Source organism: Frieseomelitta varia, unplaced genomic scaffold, assembly GCF_011392965.1.
Source record: "Frieseomelitta varia isolate USP_RPSP 00005682 unplaced genomic scaffold, Fvar_1.2 scaffold_906, whole genome shotgun sequence".
In the NCBI taxonomy this organism is placed as follows: domain Eukaryota; kingdom Metazoa; phylum Arthropoda; class Insecta; order Hymenoptera; family Apidae; genus Frieseomelitta; species Frieseomelitta varia.
In genome coordinates, this window is record NW_025110708.1 from 97728 (window position 1) to 116835 (window position 19108).

The 19108-nt window shown below is 45.9% G+C and overlaps 1 protein-coding gene across 4 annotated transcripts in view; it reads right to left on the reverse strand.

Annotated features, from left to right (window-relative positions):
* Positions 1-19108, reverse strand: part of LOC122537383 (mushroom body large-type Kenyon cell-specific protein 1) — a 37309-nt gene that overhangs the window by 10068 nt on the left and 8133 nt on the right. For 2 of the 4 annotated variants that reach the window (XM_043670493.1, XM_043670492.1), the window contains exons 2-6: positions 8819-9747; positions 8392-8715; positions 7363-7605; positions 7018-7097; positions 596-1031 (exon numbers count right to left, since the gene is read on the reverse strand). In XM_043670493.1, the coding sequence (XP_043526428.1) occupies positions 596-1031; positions 7018-7097; positions 7363-7605; positions 8392-8715; positions 8819-9747 (2012 nt within the window). Of the gene's footprint in view, positions 1-595; positions 1032-7017; positions 7098-7362; positions 7606-8391; positions 8716-8818; positions 9765-19108 lie in introns of all 4 variants that reach the window. The other 2 variants (XM_043670494.1, XM_043670495.1) reach the window with 2 other exon arrangements.

Genomic DNA, 19108 nt, shown 5'->3' on the forward strand with positions numbered 1-19108 from the left:
TTTTTTTTATTGAGGGAAAACTGAGGCTTCTCTCTCGCGAAGATACGTGAAATTTTTCGGCAATATCGGAAAACGATGTCCCGATTCCTCCTACCGTCACTGACACGATTATCGGACACTCTAAATGGAATAACAAATGAAACTGACGACTGTCACCGAAAAGGAAACTTGCGCCACCGGTGCCAGAAGAAGCGTAGTTTCAAGAGAAAAAAAAAAAAAGAAAAAGAAACTATCTATCTCCTATTCGATTCACACTTGGTCCTGCGATACTTGAACGTTCTCTCTCTCTCTCTCTCTTTCTCTCTCTCTCTCTCTCTCTCTCTCTCTTTCTCTCGGGTATTTTCAACTTCATTACTCACTGCCAATTCTCAATTCTCAATGAAATCAACTCCCAATCCCTTTCCAACTGAATACAAAAAAATCAAAGATGTATAGATACAACGTGAAACGTGGTACACATGGTCGCCGGTCTCTTCAACATTGTCCCTCACCCTCTCTCTCTCTCCCTCTCTCCCTCTCCCTCTCTCTCTCTCTCTCTCTCTCTCACTTTCAGTTTCCCGTTTCTTTTTCTCTTTGTTCTGTCCCCAAAACCTACCTCGTCCACTTGCGGGGGCGGAGTGGTCGCGGAGGCGTTTTGGGTCGTATTTGGTGGTGTTGTAGTTGTAGTAGTAGTAGTAGTGGTGGTGGTGGTGGTGGTGATGGTGGTGGTGGTGGTGGCTGGGGCGCCGGGCTCGTGAGGGTGTGAGTGGGTGCTAGAGAGGGACGCGTCCCTTTCGCGCTCCATCGCAAGCTTGTAGACCTTGTTGCGCAGTGTGCTACGCGGTATCCCGTAGATCACGGCCGCCCTTCGTGTGCCGAGCTTGCCACTCTGGATATCCCTGAGCGCGGCTTGCAGTTCCTCCTCGGTGTAGGCCCTCCGGCCACCCCCGGCACCCACCACGGGGACACCACCGACGCCTGCCGCGGCTGCTGCGGCCGCCGCCACGGCCGCCACCGGCCCGGTCATACGTGGTTTCGCGCGGTAACAAGAACTAAAACAATCAAACGTACAACATCTGTGACACGTGCGCACGTCCACCCGCGTCCACTCTTCTTATCGTCATTCGTCGTCGTTATCAATATCCCTCTTATTCCTCCTTCTCTCTTTTTGGCCTCCTTTTGTTGCGATGCACCGACAGACAGCCCCGATAATTATCACCGATAACCGATGTTGTGCGCAATTGCACAGTTATCGGGGTAGTTTTCGTGGTACAGGCTCACGTGGTAGGAGCGGTAGCAACGTACCCCCAGCCACGTGGCCGGGCGTGATACGCGCACGTGTTCCGCACGAGAAACGAATCGATCCGGGCGGAGTGTGGTCTCGTTAACACTTTGATCTTTCGCCTAGCCGGCCGCGTTACAACGAATCGAGCAATCTACGAAATTGAAACAGGTCCGTGAAGCGAGAGACAGCCGAGGTTATTACGCAATTCGCGCTGCTTAAAACTTGCTTAAAACGGCCAACCGATCGCGGCTGGGAAATTCAAAATATATACACCAAAAGTATCGATCGAACTTTGTTCTTTTTTTTTTCTTTCCGTTTAATTTATCTCCGGATCGTGTCAAGCTGTTGAACGCGTACTCGTCTAATGAAATTAAGAGATTAACGAAAAGTGGAATTGATCTGGTCATGGCTTCGCCGACTGATGCACGTGCATATTCATCGATATTCAACCTTTTGCTCTTCCTTTCTTTCTCCGTTCTCTCGTATTTTCGCCTACTCGCCTCGTCGAATCGCCCGATGAGTCGAAAAAAATTTCAATTTCGACGTCGCTGGTACGAACCGAGTCGTTCGAGGAACCGACGTGACGCAAGAAGCGACGCGCAGGTAGCAATCGGGCTGTTACAATTCGCCTCGTTGTTTGACAATAAGATTAATGGAAGGAATTCAGCGCAGGAAAGAAGTGTCTGCTTGTGTCGGCGACTCGACAAGAACGTGGCCCCCCCGTGATGAGTTCGTCGACCTAGTCTCTCTCGGACAGCAAAGTAAGCTGATAAAAGTGTATTTCGACCGTTCTGCCTCCCCCTTCTAAGCTTCGCGACCGATTCCAACTGTCGCTTGCAACAGACTTTTTCTTCCTCACAAGCAATACCTGCTGCACCATTCTGACTTGCCTCTTTTCTATTTATTCCAACATCGCGTTATACTTAAATACGCTTAAAACTGGAGAAATATTGCAATTTTGGGACAAAAAAAAGTCCTCGACGTGTGCTAGAGGTTAACCACTTGCGCTGGCAACCGATTGCGGACCATAACGAGCGGCCGAACCCGTATGCAACAATTCGTCGCTTTCTTTTCCTTTTGAACTCGTCGGTACGATACCACTGGATAAAAATTATTGAAAAGCAATAAATTTATCATCTGTTTTGCCCGGGTTATACTTAAATATACTTAAAACTGGAGAAATATTGCAATTTTGGGACAAAAAAGGTTATACTTAAATATACTTAAAACTGGAGAAATATTGCAATTTTGGGACAAAAAAAGTTTTCGACGTGCGCTGGCAACCGATTGCGGACCATAACGAGTGACCGAACCCGTATACAATAATTCGTCGCTTTCTTTTCCTTTTGAACTCGTCGGTACGATACCACTGAACAGAAAATTATTGAGAAGTAATAAATTTATCATCTGTTTTGCCCGGGTTATACTTAAATATACTTAAAACTGGGGAAATATTGCAATTTTGGGACAAAAAAGTTTCCGACGTGCGCTGGCAACCGATTGCGGACCACAACGAGTGACCGAACCGTATGCAACAATTCCTCGCTTTCTTTTCCTTTTGAACTCGTCGGTACGCTACCACTGAACAGAAAATTATTGAGAAGTAATAAATTTATCATCTGTTTTGTCCGGGTTATACTTAAATATACTTAAAACTGAGGAAATATTGCAATTTTGGGACAAAAAGTTCTCAAGAGGTTAATAAACTTTAATTATATTTATTTAAATATACTTATATTTATTGTAAACCACGTGGATTGATAAACTTTAATTATATTTATTTTGAACCACGTAGATTAACCACCTGCGCTGGCAACCAATTGCGGACCATAACGAGCGACCAAACCGTATACAATAATTCGTCGCTTTCTTTTCCTTTTGAACTCGTCGGTACGATATCACTGGATAGAAATTACTGAGAATTAGTAAATTTTAAAATTATTTGTTTTGGATCATACTGTTCCCTTAAATATACTTAAAACGGAGGAAATATTGCAATTTTGGGACATAAAAGTTGACTCGACGTGCGCAAGAGATTAAGAATAATCGTAAAGTTTTGAATAAGTCAAACACTACTAAGCAACATTAATTCTTTTGGCAACGTTTAAAAACAGTATTTAGAAAATTTTCAAAGACGAGACAAGGGAGAAAAGTATTGTGTTCGCGTAAGACGAGGAATTCCGAGAGATTTGGCCAAGTTTTGCCTGCAACTTGGTGACAAAAGCACACTTGGTCTAACGAGAAAAGTAATTCTTTTTACCGTAGAACCGACCGATAACGTACCGGCAATTCTAAAATTGCTCCTTCACAAAGAAACAAGAATTTATCACGCAGGTTTCGCCAGCTGTTTCACCTTCAGCCGTGTGCCGAACGACGCCCGAGAGATAGAAAATCAACAAAAATGGAAAGAATGGAGTTCCCATGTCCTACTCGCGCACAGTTGTTCCAGCCATTTAGCAACCAATCCCCGTGTCATTCGTTGGACGTAAATAATTAGCGCCGCGTCGTTTTATCGGCTCCTATTTGAATCCATCCAGTGTCCGCGGCGCCGATTGAGATATGAGGGCGCGATTGAACGGCGCGACGAAAATGATCGGATCAGATTGGGTTAGGTCGAATTTCCTTTTTTCAGCAACGGTAGGGGGACAAACTTTCGTCGATTCGATCGTTCGTGCCTTCTTCTAATTTTCGACCGCTTGCTCGCGGTGGTTCCGAGCACGGCCGGGCTCTCTATCTTATCGTTAATTGCGGTGGCGCGCATGCGCCGCCGCGAACCGTGCCCCGTCTCATTTTCTCCAGCGCGTTCCTCTCTCGCGCGTTTTCATCTTACTCGCGCGGCGTACGCGACACATACGCGAGGTACTTTGTGCCTTCCCGATGTGTCAGGAGGTGCAGATTACGGTGGACTAATAATAGACGACGATAAAAATTTGACGCGCAAAATGTTCCGCGGGGAAAACAGCGAAAACACGAGGGCAACGTACGGACACGGTTCGCGACTTTGACTCGCGGCAAGTTATTCGTCTTGTTTCCCCCTCCCCCCCTCCCCCTCCCCCTCGTTTCTCGTTCATCTCGGTCGTTGTACTGTCAATTCCAGTTTTTCTCGTTTTCAACGAACCACGTTGCCACGTTTGACGAATTTTACAATGATTTAAGGGGGGTATTTTGAAAAAAATCGATTTTTTTTTTTTTTTTGCATATTCTTAAAAGACACAGTAACATCTTCGAAAATAAATCTCTGCAACCTTACACGTGAACTGTTAAAATTAACGAGGTCACGGTTGTTTGAGGGACGCGACGTCATTGTTACCGCAAACTTTAAAGGCATTTTTCTGGAAACTATGTTTTTCAGAACGGTGTCCACGATATGTGAGAATCTACTTGGCCAATTGAATCGAAATTTTAAGTACGCATCTAGTACGTGTGCGACTGTAGCCTACTCTACCGGGATCAACCAAAAAATTTTATCTTTTATACTTTTTCTAGGCTTCCGAAGTTCAACAAAAAAAAAACATGCAAAAATCGATAATCGAACTTCAAAGTATCGCCACTTTTTTAATTACCGACTATTTTCTTTTGTTTTCGTACCTGCTATAGCCAAACTCGTGCTAATTAAGGAACACTCGCGTTTTTTTTATTTCCGACAAACAGAACGGCCTGGAATCATGGACACTGTAAGACTATGTTTGAGAGTATGCAGTGCCACTAATTTTAACTGTTTTTGTCCCAAAAAATTTTGAAACGCCGTTGAAATAAACTCTGTCAATTTGACTGCAAAAGGCATAATATGTTCTCTGCAAAAAATTCCTTAACAGAGTTAAAAAATACGCACTTCACGCTGGAGTATCCCCATAAAATCTACGAATTACTGTTACTCGAATGTTTCTCCTCGTTGAGATTTTAGAGCTTCGTTTTACATCGCAATCTTGCTTTTCTATTCTGAACGAAAGAAACAGACTTTGAACGTTTAGAGTCATTCGAATTGTCGAGAGTCCAGTACCGCGCACGGTATTACACGACGAGTTTGAATTTATATCTTCTAGCCTGCATATTTTATAATATTGCTATTAGTTTCTCGAGAACAAGAGAAACTAATTATCTTAAATATATTTTGCATCATCTGCCACCCGATATATTCGCGCAGAGTGTATCGCTCGATTCACGAATTAACCTCTTGCGCCTGTAACTGGTTCACGGACCGTAACGAGTGACCAAACGGTCGAATGATAGAAATTAAATATTATTTATTAGATATTATATATTATTTATTATTTATTAATATTATATATTATTTATTATATTATGTATGATTATTTATAATTTATTTTACATATATTATTTACTATTTATAGAATTTATTATTATAAGAAGTAACAAACTTGTCATTTGCTTTGCCTCGGTTGCATTTCAACACTTGGGTATTAATTTAGTAATTAATAACAATAATAATTAATTGTGAATTAATACTTAAGTACTTAAAACTGAGAAAATGTTGCGATTTTTGGGGCCAAATATTCTCTCGACGTGCGTGACACGTCATTCCAGCGCGAAGGAACGAACGTTCCAAGAAAAATGCCCGAGACGAAAAGTGACGTTGAACGTCACAACTCTTTGTCACTTTCGTCAAGCAGCTGGGTAAAGCAGCATCGAACATGCGATCCGATTGTTGCGTCATTCGAGAGAGTCGACTTTTAGCTCGAATTTTCAGCAATACCGATCTTCCTTCCGATTTCTCTTCCGTTCATCTTCGATTCGACTTTCACGGCCGATTCGGGCCGAAACGGAGTTTCTCCTCGCGATTCCCGAGTCACCCTTCGGAACGGGCGCCGATGTTGAACCCGATAATCGCCGGGCGTTCGTACGAAATAAAAAACTACGTGAGCGCGCGCGCGTGTGTGTACACGTTTTCGTTCGACAAACGGATAAACGGCGGCAGGCGAGCGCGATAATTTCCCCGGCACGCGAATTCTATTGAAGAGATTAATGCACGGATAGCGTACGCTTCGAACGTGGTTGTTTTCTAGATAAAAATTGGCCAAAAAAAAAAAAAAAAAAAAAAAAAAAAAAAAAGAAAAAAATTGTAACAGACTTCCGTTGCAAATTTTCGTAATGAGTAGCCGGAGCCCGGCGTGCAAGCCCGAGCAGATGCTCGACGGAAAATTTTCCGAATAAGCAAACAACGGAAACGGGTGGAAACTTTTTAATTACCGGTTCGTACGCCGCCGCTATAGATTCGCCGCACTCGTGCATCGCGGATCCTATTTAATGACACAACTTCTGCCACGATATAAAAGTATCCAAAGGCAGAACGGATCGAGAACCGAGTAACGAGCCAGCGGGGGAGGGGATCCGCCACGTGGATACGCGGATTCGCGACAACGAATCTGTTCCCGATCCTTTTGGAACACGAGAGGGGGGCACACGGGAATGCGATCGCGACACTTTCCTTTGCTAGCGCGGAATGCAAATACCTATATCAGTGGTGGCTTCGTTTCGCTGCGAGGTGTAAGACGAGTCGCGTGATGATAACACCGGGTAGGTGAATCGACGCTCTCCTCGTTCTGGTTACCAAGCTGGTTCACGCACGAATTTCAACAGCTAGCGGGGCAAAGGCGACTCGTTTCTAGACGTTTTTTTTTTTTTTCAGTATTCGAAACTATAAAGCAGTTTCTCGTCGGTGCATCGTCCATAATCGAGAGATTGATCGGTTCGTAACGGCAAAGATGAAAGATAGAGACTGTGACTGTACTTACTTAAAGATACTCTTGGGGTCGATACCTGCTGTCATCCTCAGAGGTATTTTCTGTTGTTCCAGTATAGATATGTTGTTATCCTGCAGACAGAAAGCGCGATCGTGTCACTTAACCCTTCCCCTGGCGGAAAAGGCATATCGGTGTGATATTCGTAAAAAAAAAAAAAAAAGAGTAGAAAAAAGTTAGAAGAACAAAACGTAAACGTAAATGTGAGAGAAAGAGGGCACACAATTTGCGTTGGATGATTTGCTCTTGGTGTGTGTGTGTGTGTCTATCGCGTACACTAGACGCGGAGATAGGAGAAGGAAAGCGAGATCTCTACCCACGCCAGAAGGAGCCACGTACCTGAGAGTTTTTCGGTTTGGCCGATAAGTCGAGAGGTTGATCGGCTGGCGTTGCACTGTCCTGATGAGGCTGCACCCCTGCAACGAGAGGTGCCTCCCTTGGTGGCAGACACCACTGTGGCAGTAGGGTAGGGTAGCTACCGGTGAGAGCGGCGGCGACCACGGACGCCGCCATCGGGTCCACCTGGACCGACATCGGTGACTCGGCCGACCGCGAGCTGCTGCTACTGTCGCTCTGCGGGCTCTGCAGGATCGCGACACATCGAACGTTATGTGTTCGGTCCGGCTCGTCATTGGTCCGACGAAACACACGGAAAGGAACTGATTACCACCGGCGTGGGAGGGAAGAAACGATCATGGAAAAAGGAGGCGAACCCCGTCCGACGTTGGAGGACAAATCGAATCCTGATCAAATTCGCTTTTTCACGCGACGCCACGCCACGCCACGCAGGAGAGTAGTATATATGCGGAAGGGGGGGCTTCGTGAAACTTTTATAAGGGCAGCGCGTCAAAGTGATCAAAGCCGCGAGAGAGAGAGATAGATAGAGATAGAGAGATAGATAGAGAGAGAGAGAGAGAGAGACGTACGGGGTGCTCTTTCTGCGCGAGAGATAATCAAAAATTGAACTAGTTTTCCTAGTGTTTCCTGAGAGCGACACGCCGGGAGGGACCGATAGATATAGATATATAGTTTTATATATATATATATATATATATCCGACCATACACCACCACACGTGAAACACAAGTGTTGTCCTTTCCGCGCGGTTAATTATGCGTACTGGAGATATCTCGCGTTCGGCTAATGCAGTTTTATGCGCGACGTGTCGCGTCATGGTGGCAACGTTTCGTCCTGAGCCCTGAGAACCTGAAGAAGCGTGACGCAAATGACCACGTGGAATAATCCATCAGAATCGGACTGAACTCGACCGTCAACGTGTGACGGTAACGTGAACGTCGCCACCATGACGCGACCAAGACACATTCCGCCTTAGCCCCCGCTGGAGGCTAACGAGAGTGGCATACTTACGAGTGGTGGTTGATCATCGTGCGGTAGCTTGCCGTCCAGGCAAAAGTAACACTTGTCTAGCGGCTTCCAGTCTTCCGGCGGTGGGCTGGTGCGTCGGCTTCCACCGACGAGAAACGGCGCTACCGTGTTCCTAGCGGCTGCATCAACCTCCCGACACGGCAGTACTCCTGACCTGATGCCGTCCGAATCCGGGGCCGGTGTCGTCAATATCGTCGGGCCGCCTCCTCCACAACTCGGCACACCTTGCAGCTCCTCCTCCGTTTTTACCCGCAACGAACCCTGCGTCACCGGTGTCCGCTCCAACGCGACTTCCTCCGTTCGTTCCTGCAACAGAATCCGTCGTTGTACCACCCTTTATTTCGTTTCGAGCAGAAACAGAGAGAGACAGAGAGAGAGAGAGAGAGAGACGAATGAAAAATCTACAAACCTTGGTCCCTTCCGTGTCTGTTGCGTTGGCAGTCGGATAATCCCGAGATCCTCGATCGTTCTCCCTCCTCAGAGGACTGACGGGCCTGCTCGTGTCGGCGTTTTCGTCCAGTTTCAGCCGTTTCTCCGTCTCGGCCTGTCCGACTCTCCCGTCCTCCTCCTCCTCGTTCTCTTCGTCGTCCTCTCTGTCGTCGGTGGCCTCTCCATCGTTCTGCCGGCGTTTGCGTCGTCGTCTCGTCGGGATCGTGGTGGTCCCCGTGGTCATCGCGGCCGTGCTGATGGTGGCGATCGTGCCGGTCGCTGTACTGGTGCACACGGCGAGGATGCTCGTTCCCGTTGTTGTCGTCGTCGACGTGCTCGTCGTCGTCGTCGTCGTCGTCGTCGTGGCCGTCACCGTCGACTCCTCTCGGCCGACACCGTTCGCGAACTCGTCCTCGCCGACCTCGACTTTGATCTCGTCCGGCCTCAGGCGACGCTCTTCCTGTTGCCGTTGCCGTTGCTGCTGCTGCTGCTGCTGTTGTTGTTGTTGTTGTTGTTGACAGTGATGTTGATGGTGATCTTGAACGACGGTGGAGGGCTGAAGGTGATGGTGATTTTGCAGGTGATGCCTCTGCAGGCTCTCCTGCTTGATCAGGCCCGTCGTCGTCGTCGTCGTCGCCGTCGTTGCCGCTGTCGTCGTCGTTGCCGGTGACACCGTCGTTGTGGCCGTTATCGTTGTAGGTAACGAGGAGGACGCAGGATGAAGCGGACGCGACCCAATTTGTTCCAAGTTGCCGGGCACCGGGTCGCAGGACGACGAGAACGCCGGGTATAGCCGGTGGTGGGGCTGTGCCGTCAGTGATTCGCTGCTGCGAGTACCGCTGTACAGGGTGTCCTGATATTGCTTCCATCTCCTACGGCCCATCAACTCCTCCGCTACCCGTTCCAGACCTGCGACACCACCGCAACTACATCAAACAATGATGTGCGCCACTTGCCCGTGCGTAAATCCCTATGCCAACCACTTCTCTAGAATCATGTCTAGTCTTAATCCGAGAACAGACAGATACTCGTCTTAAGGAACATGATCGTGAGAACAAGTACGAGATTTTTACATTTTTAACTTCCAGTCGCGGCCTGTCGTTGCTGCTGTTTGACAAAATCGCCCCGTAAAAGATGACGACACGTTCTCTAATGATCGATTTCCAAGGAATTGACAAATAATTTAAAAGTAATAAAATAATTTAGATACACTTTTATAGTACGTTTAGGTCCCACAGTCAAACAAAACGAGAGGATTGACATAAAACTGGAAGGATTTCACAAATTTTTACTTGTTCTGTCGTCTGACAGAAATCTATCAGACTATGTTTTCAAGATATGTAAGAAGAGGATTTTAAAAACAATACGGAACTGCATGTTCTCTGTCCTCTTCGTATCGATGAAATAAAAATTCTTTTATTACAAAACCTTCTCGTTTGTAATTATCGACCAATTTACGGAGAAAAGCAGATACAAATTACACTGACTTTTGTTAAAAGATATCTCCGCGAAGAAGTCGACGAAAGGGTGCCGATAAACCATCGCCAGGGAAAAGGCGTTGTGAGTTTCTCGCGTGAGTATAAAGATCCGTTAACCGCGATAAACCTCTCGCGGTAATCGGCACGCCGATGTCGGAATCACCGCCAAAATCGCATGCTCGAGAAAACCGACCGGACGCGGCGGTTTTTTCGAAGGACACAGCGGCAACACGCACGTCCCAGTATCTGGCCGAGTGTGTCGCAACATCGAAAAGCGTGGCGGTGCAACGCGAACGCGTTTGCTAATGCTTCCTCTCCTCTTTTTCGCCGATCGTTCTATCTGGATTGCCTGCAACTCCACCGTCATAACGATTCTACCGCCATTTGGAAATCTCGTTCCACAAACGATATTGCCTATTGCCATTTTTCAAATCTCCGAGTCGTTCGTGTGCGAAATTTCATTAGAATAATTATGCGATCATGAGACACGACTGACATCGGAAAATGGCCAAGTAGCCAGTCTGCGTAGATAATAAATGTCGCAGAGATCAGCAAAAAATATTTAAACAGTCCAGTATCTGTTATTCGACATTTTTAACGTTTCGACTTTTTACCTAATGACACGTTTGCGATAAATATATATATATATATATATATATATATATATACACACACGATGTATACGATAATTGTAATTTCTACTTTCAGGTTTCAGTTTCAAACTTAACCAACGAAAATTCTCAATGTCAAGTATTTCTCATCGCTGCACGTGCTCACGATAACTCTCACTCGTTTGTCATTACATAGAATTACGTTGAATTTTATTGAAAGAAAAAAAAAGAGAAACTAAAAGATGCGTCAAATGGCTCTAATGCGATAACAACTAGGGTACTGTAAATCCTACAGACGTGTCGTAATTCGGCTGGACACACCTCGCAATAGTTATCGACGATAACAGAAATTTCTTTTTCTCGTTTTTCTTTTTTCTTTCTTTCTTTTTTTTTTTTTTTTTNTTTTTTTAATCCAAAGGTCGAATAGTCGAGCGTTATCGTAACGATGTGACGTACCTCGTTACCAACGGCGAGAAAGGATTCCGGCGAAAGCCAAGATTCATACTGATAACGTGCGCGCCACTATTTTTAATGCATCGCTTGCGACCGATATTAATTCTCAAAATAAATATCCAACGCGAAATATCGAGTCCCAATGTAAATTCAACCGCGTTTATTTTTCCTTGGCGATCGATATCATGATGAAACTGCCTGACAATTCTATTTCGAAGCAACGAGCAAATGCGTGACGACGTAAAAACAAAAAAAAAAAAAAAAAGAAAAAAGAAAAAACGAATGATTCGGCCGGCGATTCGGAAAAAAATCGCGCGGCGACACCATCCCATGGGGGGATGAAAAAAAATTCTCAATACTTGCGCCGGCTATTCATCCGGCGGTGCTCGAATTGGGCCGCAAACGCGCCTCTTCGCAGAGTCCCACTTTGAATGCGTCAATTGATTCTAAACAGACACCCGGTACGGTGGCACGCGTCCCGCAAATGCACCATAACTGTCACGTCATTTGGTCGTCGCGTGTGCCACGAGCACATGCCAACCGATGAACGTACGTAAATATATTCGCGTGTGTTTAGTAGGATCTCGCGTGCGCAAGAAGATCGAGCGGCGGAGGCGAATTTTTTTTTTTTTTTTTCATCGCCTTTATTTCTCACCCGGATTGATTTTGTCGTCGCGCCGATTTTGACTTCACTCGTCGTCGGGCAAAATCCTCTCGCGATGCGAGCTACGCGCCAGATCGCGACCGATCGTGACGAAATTTTCGAACAGCGATGCCGATTCTGCGCGACACTTGCGAAATTCCCGCCGTTTCGTTCTCCACGTTTCGTTCGCCACGTTTATAAAACGATGTAAGAAAGAAAGAAAGAAATATTCGAGCACCGGAAGGAGGTACGTACCTACCGTAAATAATAAGATTTCGATGGAATCGCTTCAAAAAAAAAAAAAAAAAAAAGACACGAGGGTGATGCACACGTCCGGATGCATTATCGATCGGGGCAAGGTTGCATTAAATGCTCGCCAGGCTGCAAAAGGAGCGCGCGCGATGAAAAACATCTGAATAAATTATTATTGTTTGTCGAACGTTTCGAACGGACGAATAACGACGGCCCCTCATCGTGGTAGCCCATCGGTTGTTTGTACGGCCATTATTTAAACGCTCTAGTTCCACGCAGCTTATCAAATACAGGTATAATGCCAGTTTGCGGAAATGCGAACTGGATCTGCGCCGAGCGTCGCCGCCGCGGCACACCGGCGTATATCTGCTTGCACGCGCTGCTGTCAGAAAAACGTATGACAAGCATTACGGTCAGGGCTGAGTTTATACAGGCGGACTTTAAACGGAGCTGCTCCGTGCAGCGATATGCACGTTACTTTTAAACGTGTTGGGGGGGGGGGGGCTTGTTTCGTAATTGTTTCTTCGGGGCATGAGAATCGTCGTTCTTAAATCACCGTTGCGATCTACGACTACATTTCGAACGCCGTTTGCAAATTCGACCACTCTGTGTGTGTGTACCGCGCGAGTACCAATAACGTGCTCGGCTGACGTGTTTCTTTCTCGCGTTTAGCCGCTCGTAGATTTTTAATAATGCATCGATAAGGGGGAACACAAATTGCACAAGTTAACGCAATCACCGTAACCGTCCTGTTCGAGAAAACCTCGAACTTCTTCGTAATCGAACCGTGCATGAATCGCATCGGACAGCCGCGCCAACAATTATACGAATCGTCATCTCTCTCTCTCTCTCTCTCTCGCGCGCGCGCGAGAAACGTGCCTGGCCCCCCAAGGCTGTGGCAGCGGAGTGAGTCATGAAAAATCTGTCCGGAATAAGGCGCGATCGTTGCGCGAAAAGAAAAAAAAAAAAAAAAATTTTTTCTCTCTCTCTCTCTCTCTCTCTCTCCTCTCTTTCTTCTTCGTTAAATTTAGCCTCATTTCTCGATGACGTCAAATCCAACTCATCTACCGCCGCGATGGAAACAAAAGGAACGGGCGCGTTGTGCTCTAGCGCGCCGCCAAGAACGAAGGAGGAGGAGGGGGGGAAAGTCTCGGAAAGACGCGAAAAATCTCTTTGTATCGCGGAATTAACTCGCGAAACGATACGCTGCTGATTATTACGTGGCAACTTTCGGACAACACGCGACTTCATTCCCTGTCCTCTTTAATTAAAAACTTCCTGCCTGTCATTCCCGTAGTCTCCAAGTTTCGTTACTTTCTTCGTTCAATTTGACAACGTTTAGCCAGTGTTTCGCGATACGTAGCTTCACTTGAAAGCTGGAAGAAAAAAAAAGAAGAAGAGAAAAGAAGAAGAAAAATAAGAGAAAGAAGCTGCTAGATATGATATTTTATCCGGACGGGGAGAATATGACATTTCAACTGGACAAAATGTCACGCTCGATACGTAAATCGAATGCCTCTTGCTGCTGTTATCTCTCTGATTTTTTCTTTTTTTTCTTTTTTTTCATTAAACGTCTATTGTTGTACTTATCGTTGGGAAAAACGTAGAGGCGCGAGTCGAGACACTCCCGCTGCATCGTTCGATCGAATGGTTGCAAAAATTTCATAATTAATTCAGCTGTAGCTTATTCGCTACCGTGACATTCACGAGAAAGGAAAAAAGGAAAAGATACGAGATGTTTGCAACACTAAAATTAAAGTGCTACTCGAAAACAGCTATGGTCGTACGTCTGACTCACACCATTGTGATTCTTGATAATTAACGCACGTATAAGCAGACTGCGGAGTTTAGATTTAAAAAAATGTAAATGATATTTGAAATTGAAGAAATATTTGTTGAATTGAAGAAATATTTAACGTTTATTAAACGTTTAATAAATGAGATCTTGCCTCTGTACATTTACGAGGACAGGAAATTTGCATAAACGTCGGCAAATCACAATGCGAAATACTGGATGAAGTAGAATTTTCTGCTAAACGTACAGCAATTAGATATTATGGCCAACAGTGTGCACGTGCGATACGCCGAACACGATTAGATGGCCACGAGCACGTTCAATTTGAGGCTGGATTCACTCGAAAAACGCATCGCAAGACAATCGTCTTGGAATTAACGACGTAACCGTAACCGTACAATTGACGTTGTACTTTCGATGGTGAATGCCCAGGTTAAGATTCCCCTTTCCTTCGAAAGGTCTGATTAACCCAAGTATACGATCCGCGTCTGCTGGTTGCAGCATCGTCGACCTTGCATATAATCAATGGGTTCTGAGAGAATCATCTGCCAGGAAAGTAGTAATCGCGCTTTTTCCTCTCACTCAGGCTCTTCGCCGAGTGGGCGGCGAAACACAGGATCCGGATTTCCAAATGAATGAACAGATCTGGCAGAATGTGCAACGGTATATGCAACGAAGTGAAGAAAGAGGACATTTTCTAGCGACACGAATGAAAAGGGAGCAAAAAAAAAAAAAAAAAAAGAAAGAAAGAAAAAATCAACGACAATGATTTTCGTTGTAACTCTCCTGACATTTGACATTTTTTTTTCTCTTTTTTTTTCGTTTCTGATCTTGACAAGCTTTTTCGCAACTTCGTCGATCGAAAGAAAGAGTGCGGATCGGTTGGCTGGACATTTCACGGACGAGGGAAAGTTCAAGTCCTCGATCGATTCCAGAAGTAATTAGACGGGCGACGCGCCTCTGGATGAAATTCCAGGCAGGAGGCGCCCGAACCAATCTTATCGCGTGTGCCATTTAAGAAGAGGAAGAAGTAGGGCAGATGACCACGCCCGGGATTAAGCCAATGATGACGTAGACTTGGCACCAGGAAACTTCTCCACTGTATAAAACGATTATCCCTCCCACCATCGCGAGCTCCCATTTCGACGCGATTGAACGCGTTCGCCCGCTGGAATTTCAAAAGCTCCGCACGATCCGAGTATCTTAAATTACTCCAAAAATTCCGATCTCTTTCGGGGAATACCACCCGGCTATTTAAGATTAAATAAACGTCACCAGGCGACGGAATATTTGAAAGATATCTTGGCACAGGGATTCTTTTTTTTTTTTTTCTTCTTCTTTTCTCTTGAACGCGCGGAATTTCCCGGACGAATCGAAACTTTGATATATCGTCCGTGGCGGAAACTTGACGAGAGAGAGAGAGAGAGAGAGAGTGGAAGCATGTTGGTGGAAAATAACAAATGGAATCGTGTTGGAGAGGAGTGTTTCCGGTAGTCCCTGATCCAACGATCGAGCCCCGGTCGTTGTCTTGATAAATGGTGAATCAAAATGAGGAAGATTCGAGAACGAAGGAGAATCTACTTTCCACGGGCGTCCTCCGTGAGCCGAGGATATAGCGGCACCATTCTTCAATTCTAAATCGAATGGCCTCGGGCCCCATTCAACCAATGGCGGAGCCGCAATTTTAGATCCAAGCGCGCGCGCTATATTTCCCCCCACAGTCCTGCGTCTTGGTGCTATTCCCTTGGTCCCGTCACTAATCGTCGGCCCGTTTCGACCAATGGCAATCCGGTTTAGACGAGAGTAGAAGGTTAGGAAATGGGTGGCCGGGCATGGTGGGGCTGCAGCTGGCTCTCACGACGCACAAGGCTATCCTTTGTCCGAAACCCGCTTGCGATTCGCCGCCGCTGCTAAACCTCCAGGACGATAATAACAAAATAATTACGATAACGACCCCGGTGCCAGACAACAGCGCCGATGCTTTCGTCCACAGATACTTCGTACCTTGCCTACTAGATTTCTAATTTTTTTTTTTCTATTTTACGTTTTTTATTCAAGCTGATTTAATAAAAAGGAAAAAAAGAAAGAAAGAAAGCGTCTACTAACGATTCACCGATAAAGCGATCGAGCGTCGCGCGATAAAAAAAACCGGCAGCATCTGCCCATGCTTATCGTCGTAGCGGTAAATAGGCACGACAAACGATTTCGCGAGTGCTCGCGGCGGTAATATAAAGAACATTCGTAAAGTACCGGTTACGGTTTGACGCGATCTTGCTCGATAGCTTAATTGCAACGATTCGAGTGACTTTCGTCGGTTCGAAGTCTCGTTCGGTAACACTGGGTAAAAATATTCTCCGGTCGCCTACTCGAGAGTTATCAGCGTCGCTTTGTTACACGATCACGAGATTCCCATTCACCGGCCCGAGAGATCGGCTAGTGGTTCTCGTGGCGAGCAAAGGACAGAAAGCAAGATGGATGTCGAAATCCTCGGAGCGTTACTTCGTCTCTCAACAAGGCATGGAACCCAGCCGTGCCTCATTAAGATCTTGAAACGATGCTTGCCAAAGATAGAGACCCTGAAGGTTATTTGTTAATCTCGCCGAGATATTAACACCTAAGGAATTATCGACGAGACGATTATACGTGCGTACGTATCGCCAACGACCCATTGATGATATATATTTTCTGTCGAGCCGAGCGTAAGAGTTCATCATTCGTCGTTTATCGGGAGAAAAACACTGGACTGTTCTGTTCGAGAGGGGAAAAAATCTGGTAACAGGAAAGCGAGTGGCCAAAGGCTGTTACAAAAGAGAGCACAGAGTGCGAACAACAATGTGCGAAAAGAGGCAAACACGCACACACCCTTTTCAGCAATTCACTCCCAATTCCTTCTGTTGGCTGACTAAACGAAAAACTACCAGCTGCCCCCAAAATTTTCGAGGCCTCTCGCTCTCTCTCTTTGTCCTCTGTAGACTTACAACATTCGTTCGAGCCGTCACCCGGCGTACCCAGCCGCTAGGCAGTCGATGTATTATCGAGCAACTGCTTCTTTTTCCTCAACAATGTTCGTCAAGGTGTGCACGCGTCGGTACGTACACAGAGATCTACGTGAGAATATGTACGAACGTAGGCTGACCTCGCGGACCATTCTTCTTCGTTCCTCCTTCTCTCTTTCTCTTTCACGTTCTTTCCCTCTCCTTGCTACACACACACACACATACACACGTACACAGTGTCTTTCTCTCTCTCTCTCTCTCTGTCTTTCTTTCTTTCTTTCTTTCTTTTTCTCTTACTGAACCGCTCTCCTCGTCACTCTGCCACTTCGCCTTCTCTCCTTGCCACTCACTCTTTCTCGACGATCCTCCACTGGTATAATGACCTCGGGAATCACTGCTCGGGTCGAACTAATGGAGCGATATCGTGCAATGAAATAATATACTGGAACAATGTGAAATTACAGCTCTGACCATACTGCATTTGCCAAGAGCGAGACCAGAAATTTCAAGATTCGCGACTCGGCGAGCAAAGAGTAAACAGAGAGGAATTGTTCGTTTTCGTTTGAATAATTTCTCCTCTCTCTCTCTCTCTCTCTCTCTCTTTCTTTTTCTTTTGTTTTTAATCGATGCCACAACTCCCGCACAAACCGGTAAAGTCTCTCTTTCTCGGTCGTTCGAGCCGACACATTCAAACTCCTATCGAAGAAACTCGCCATTCCACTTGGCAAACGTTATACCGGTACGCTCCAGGTATTATCCAACGTGGAACACGATGATCACGGTGTTCACGTTCAAAGTTACTCGAACGGAGCTGGTTAAGGTCGGAAGTGTAAAGGAAACTTCTAAATGGGAAGACAACTTTATCGTTCGTTTCTTCTCTCTCTCTCTCTCTCTCTCTCTCTCTCTCTTGGTCGTCGACGAGGAGACAACGAAAATCTGTTGATATCGTGGAAAAGGAACGCGGATCGGCTGGTACTTTCGTCATATTTTAGCTTGCTAAGCGATGCAACCGGCAATCGGATACCAGACGTACCGCGCACAGTCGTCTTGTGACCCATTTATCGTTCGCCGGCTGTCTAATGTTACCCGCGGGAAGAGTTGCGTTGCAAGATTGCCCGTGTGGGTTACGTGAAATTTCGCGATCCTAACGCGGCGATAAAGAAGTGACATTGACGAATTGGCATGGGACGGCCGGGACCCGACACGGCGGAAGTGGGAAGGACATCATTACGCCGCTTTCGAGATATCGAGGCAGTTAACATCCTTTTTCCATAATTATTTTCGATAACGGTATATATCTGTCGCCGAATGTGTTACACAGTGTTGTTTGTTACTCGAATTGTTTAACGAATGCAGCCGCATAGATTGTTCTCTTTTTAAATGTAAATTCGCAAAGAGCGTGCCGCAAGCAATTCTCAATCTAAACATTTACTTCTATTTCAATCCTCGTCGTGAGGATATCGCAAGAACCGCGATATTCGTGTAAATTCGAGTATACTTCGACACGTTGCTGAAGAAGTGGGGACTCGAGAAGATCTTTCGCTGACTGCTCTTCTCTTCGTGTCATGCTTTTGCGTTATAAGGAAAACTATTGCGTGTAACACGTTATAAATATTCATTATACAAGTGTACAGCGTATTTCATCGAAAAGCTTATGTTTAGAATTAGCAAGTGAATGAAAGAGCGTATGCGTGATGCGAACGAGAAGGACAACTGAGAGTAGAAAGGCCGGATGGAAATAAAATCGCATTTCTTTCAAACGGTCTCTACATCCGAATATTTTTGGTTACCATCCGCGGATGGAACAAATGTAACTACTGTTTCCGACTCTGTGCTGGAAACGGCAGCGAGCGAACGAAGCGGGCTAGAAAGGAATATCATCGTGACGCGTGTTTAGACACTGGTTGCGTCCCAGCGACGAAAGGTGCGATACATGTACGAGAAACAGAGACAACGAGAACGAACGGCGCCAGAGAGAGTACGTATGCGAGGGCAGAGATGACAATAGTCAACGTACAGGAAACGTTACGAGCTAAAAAAAA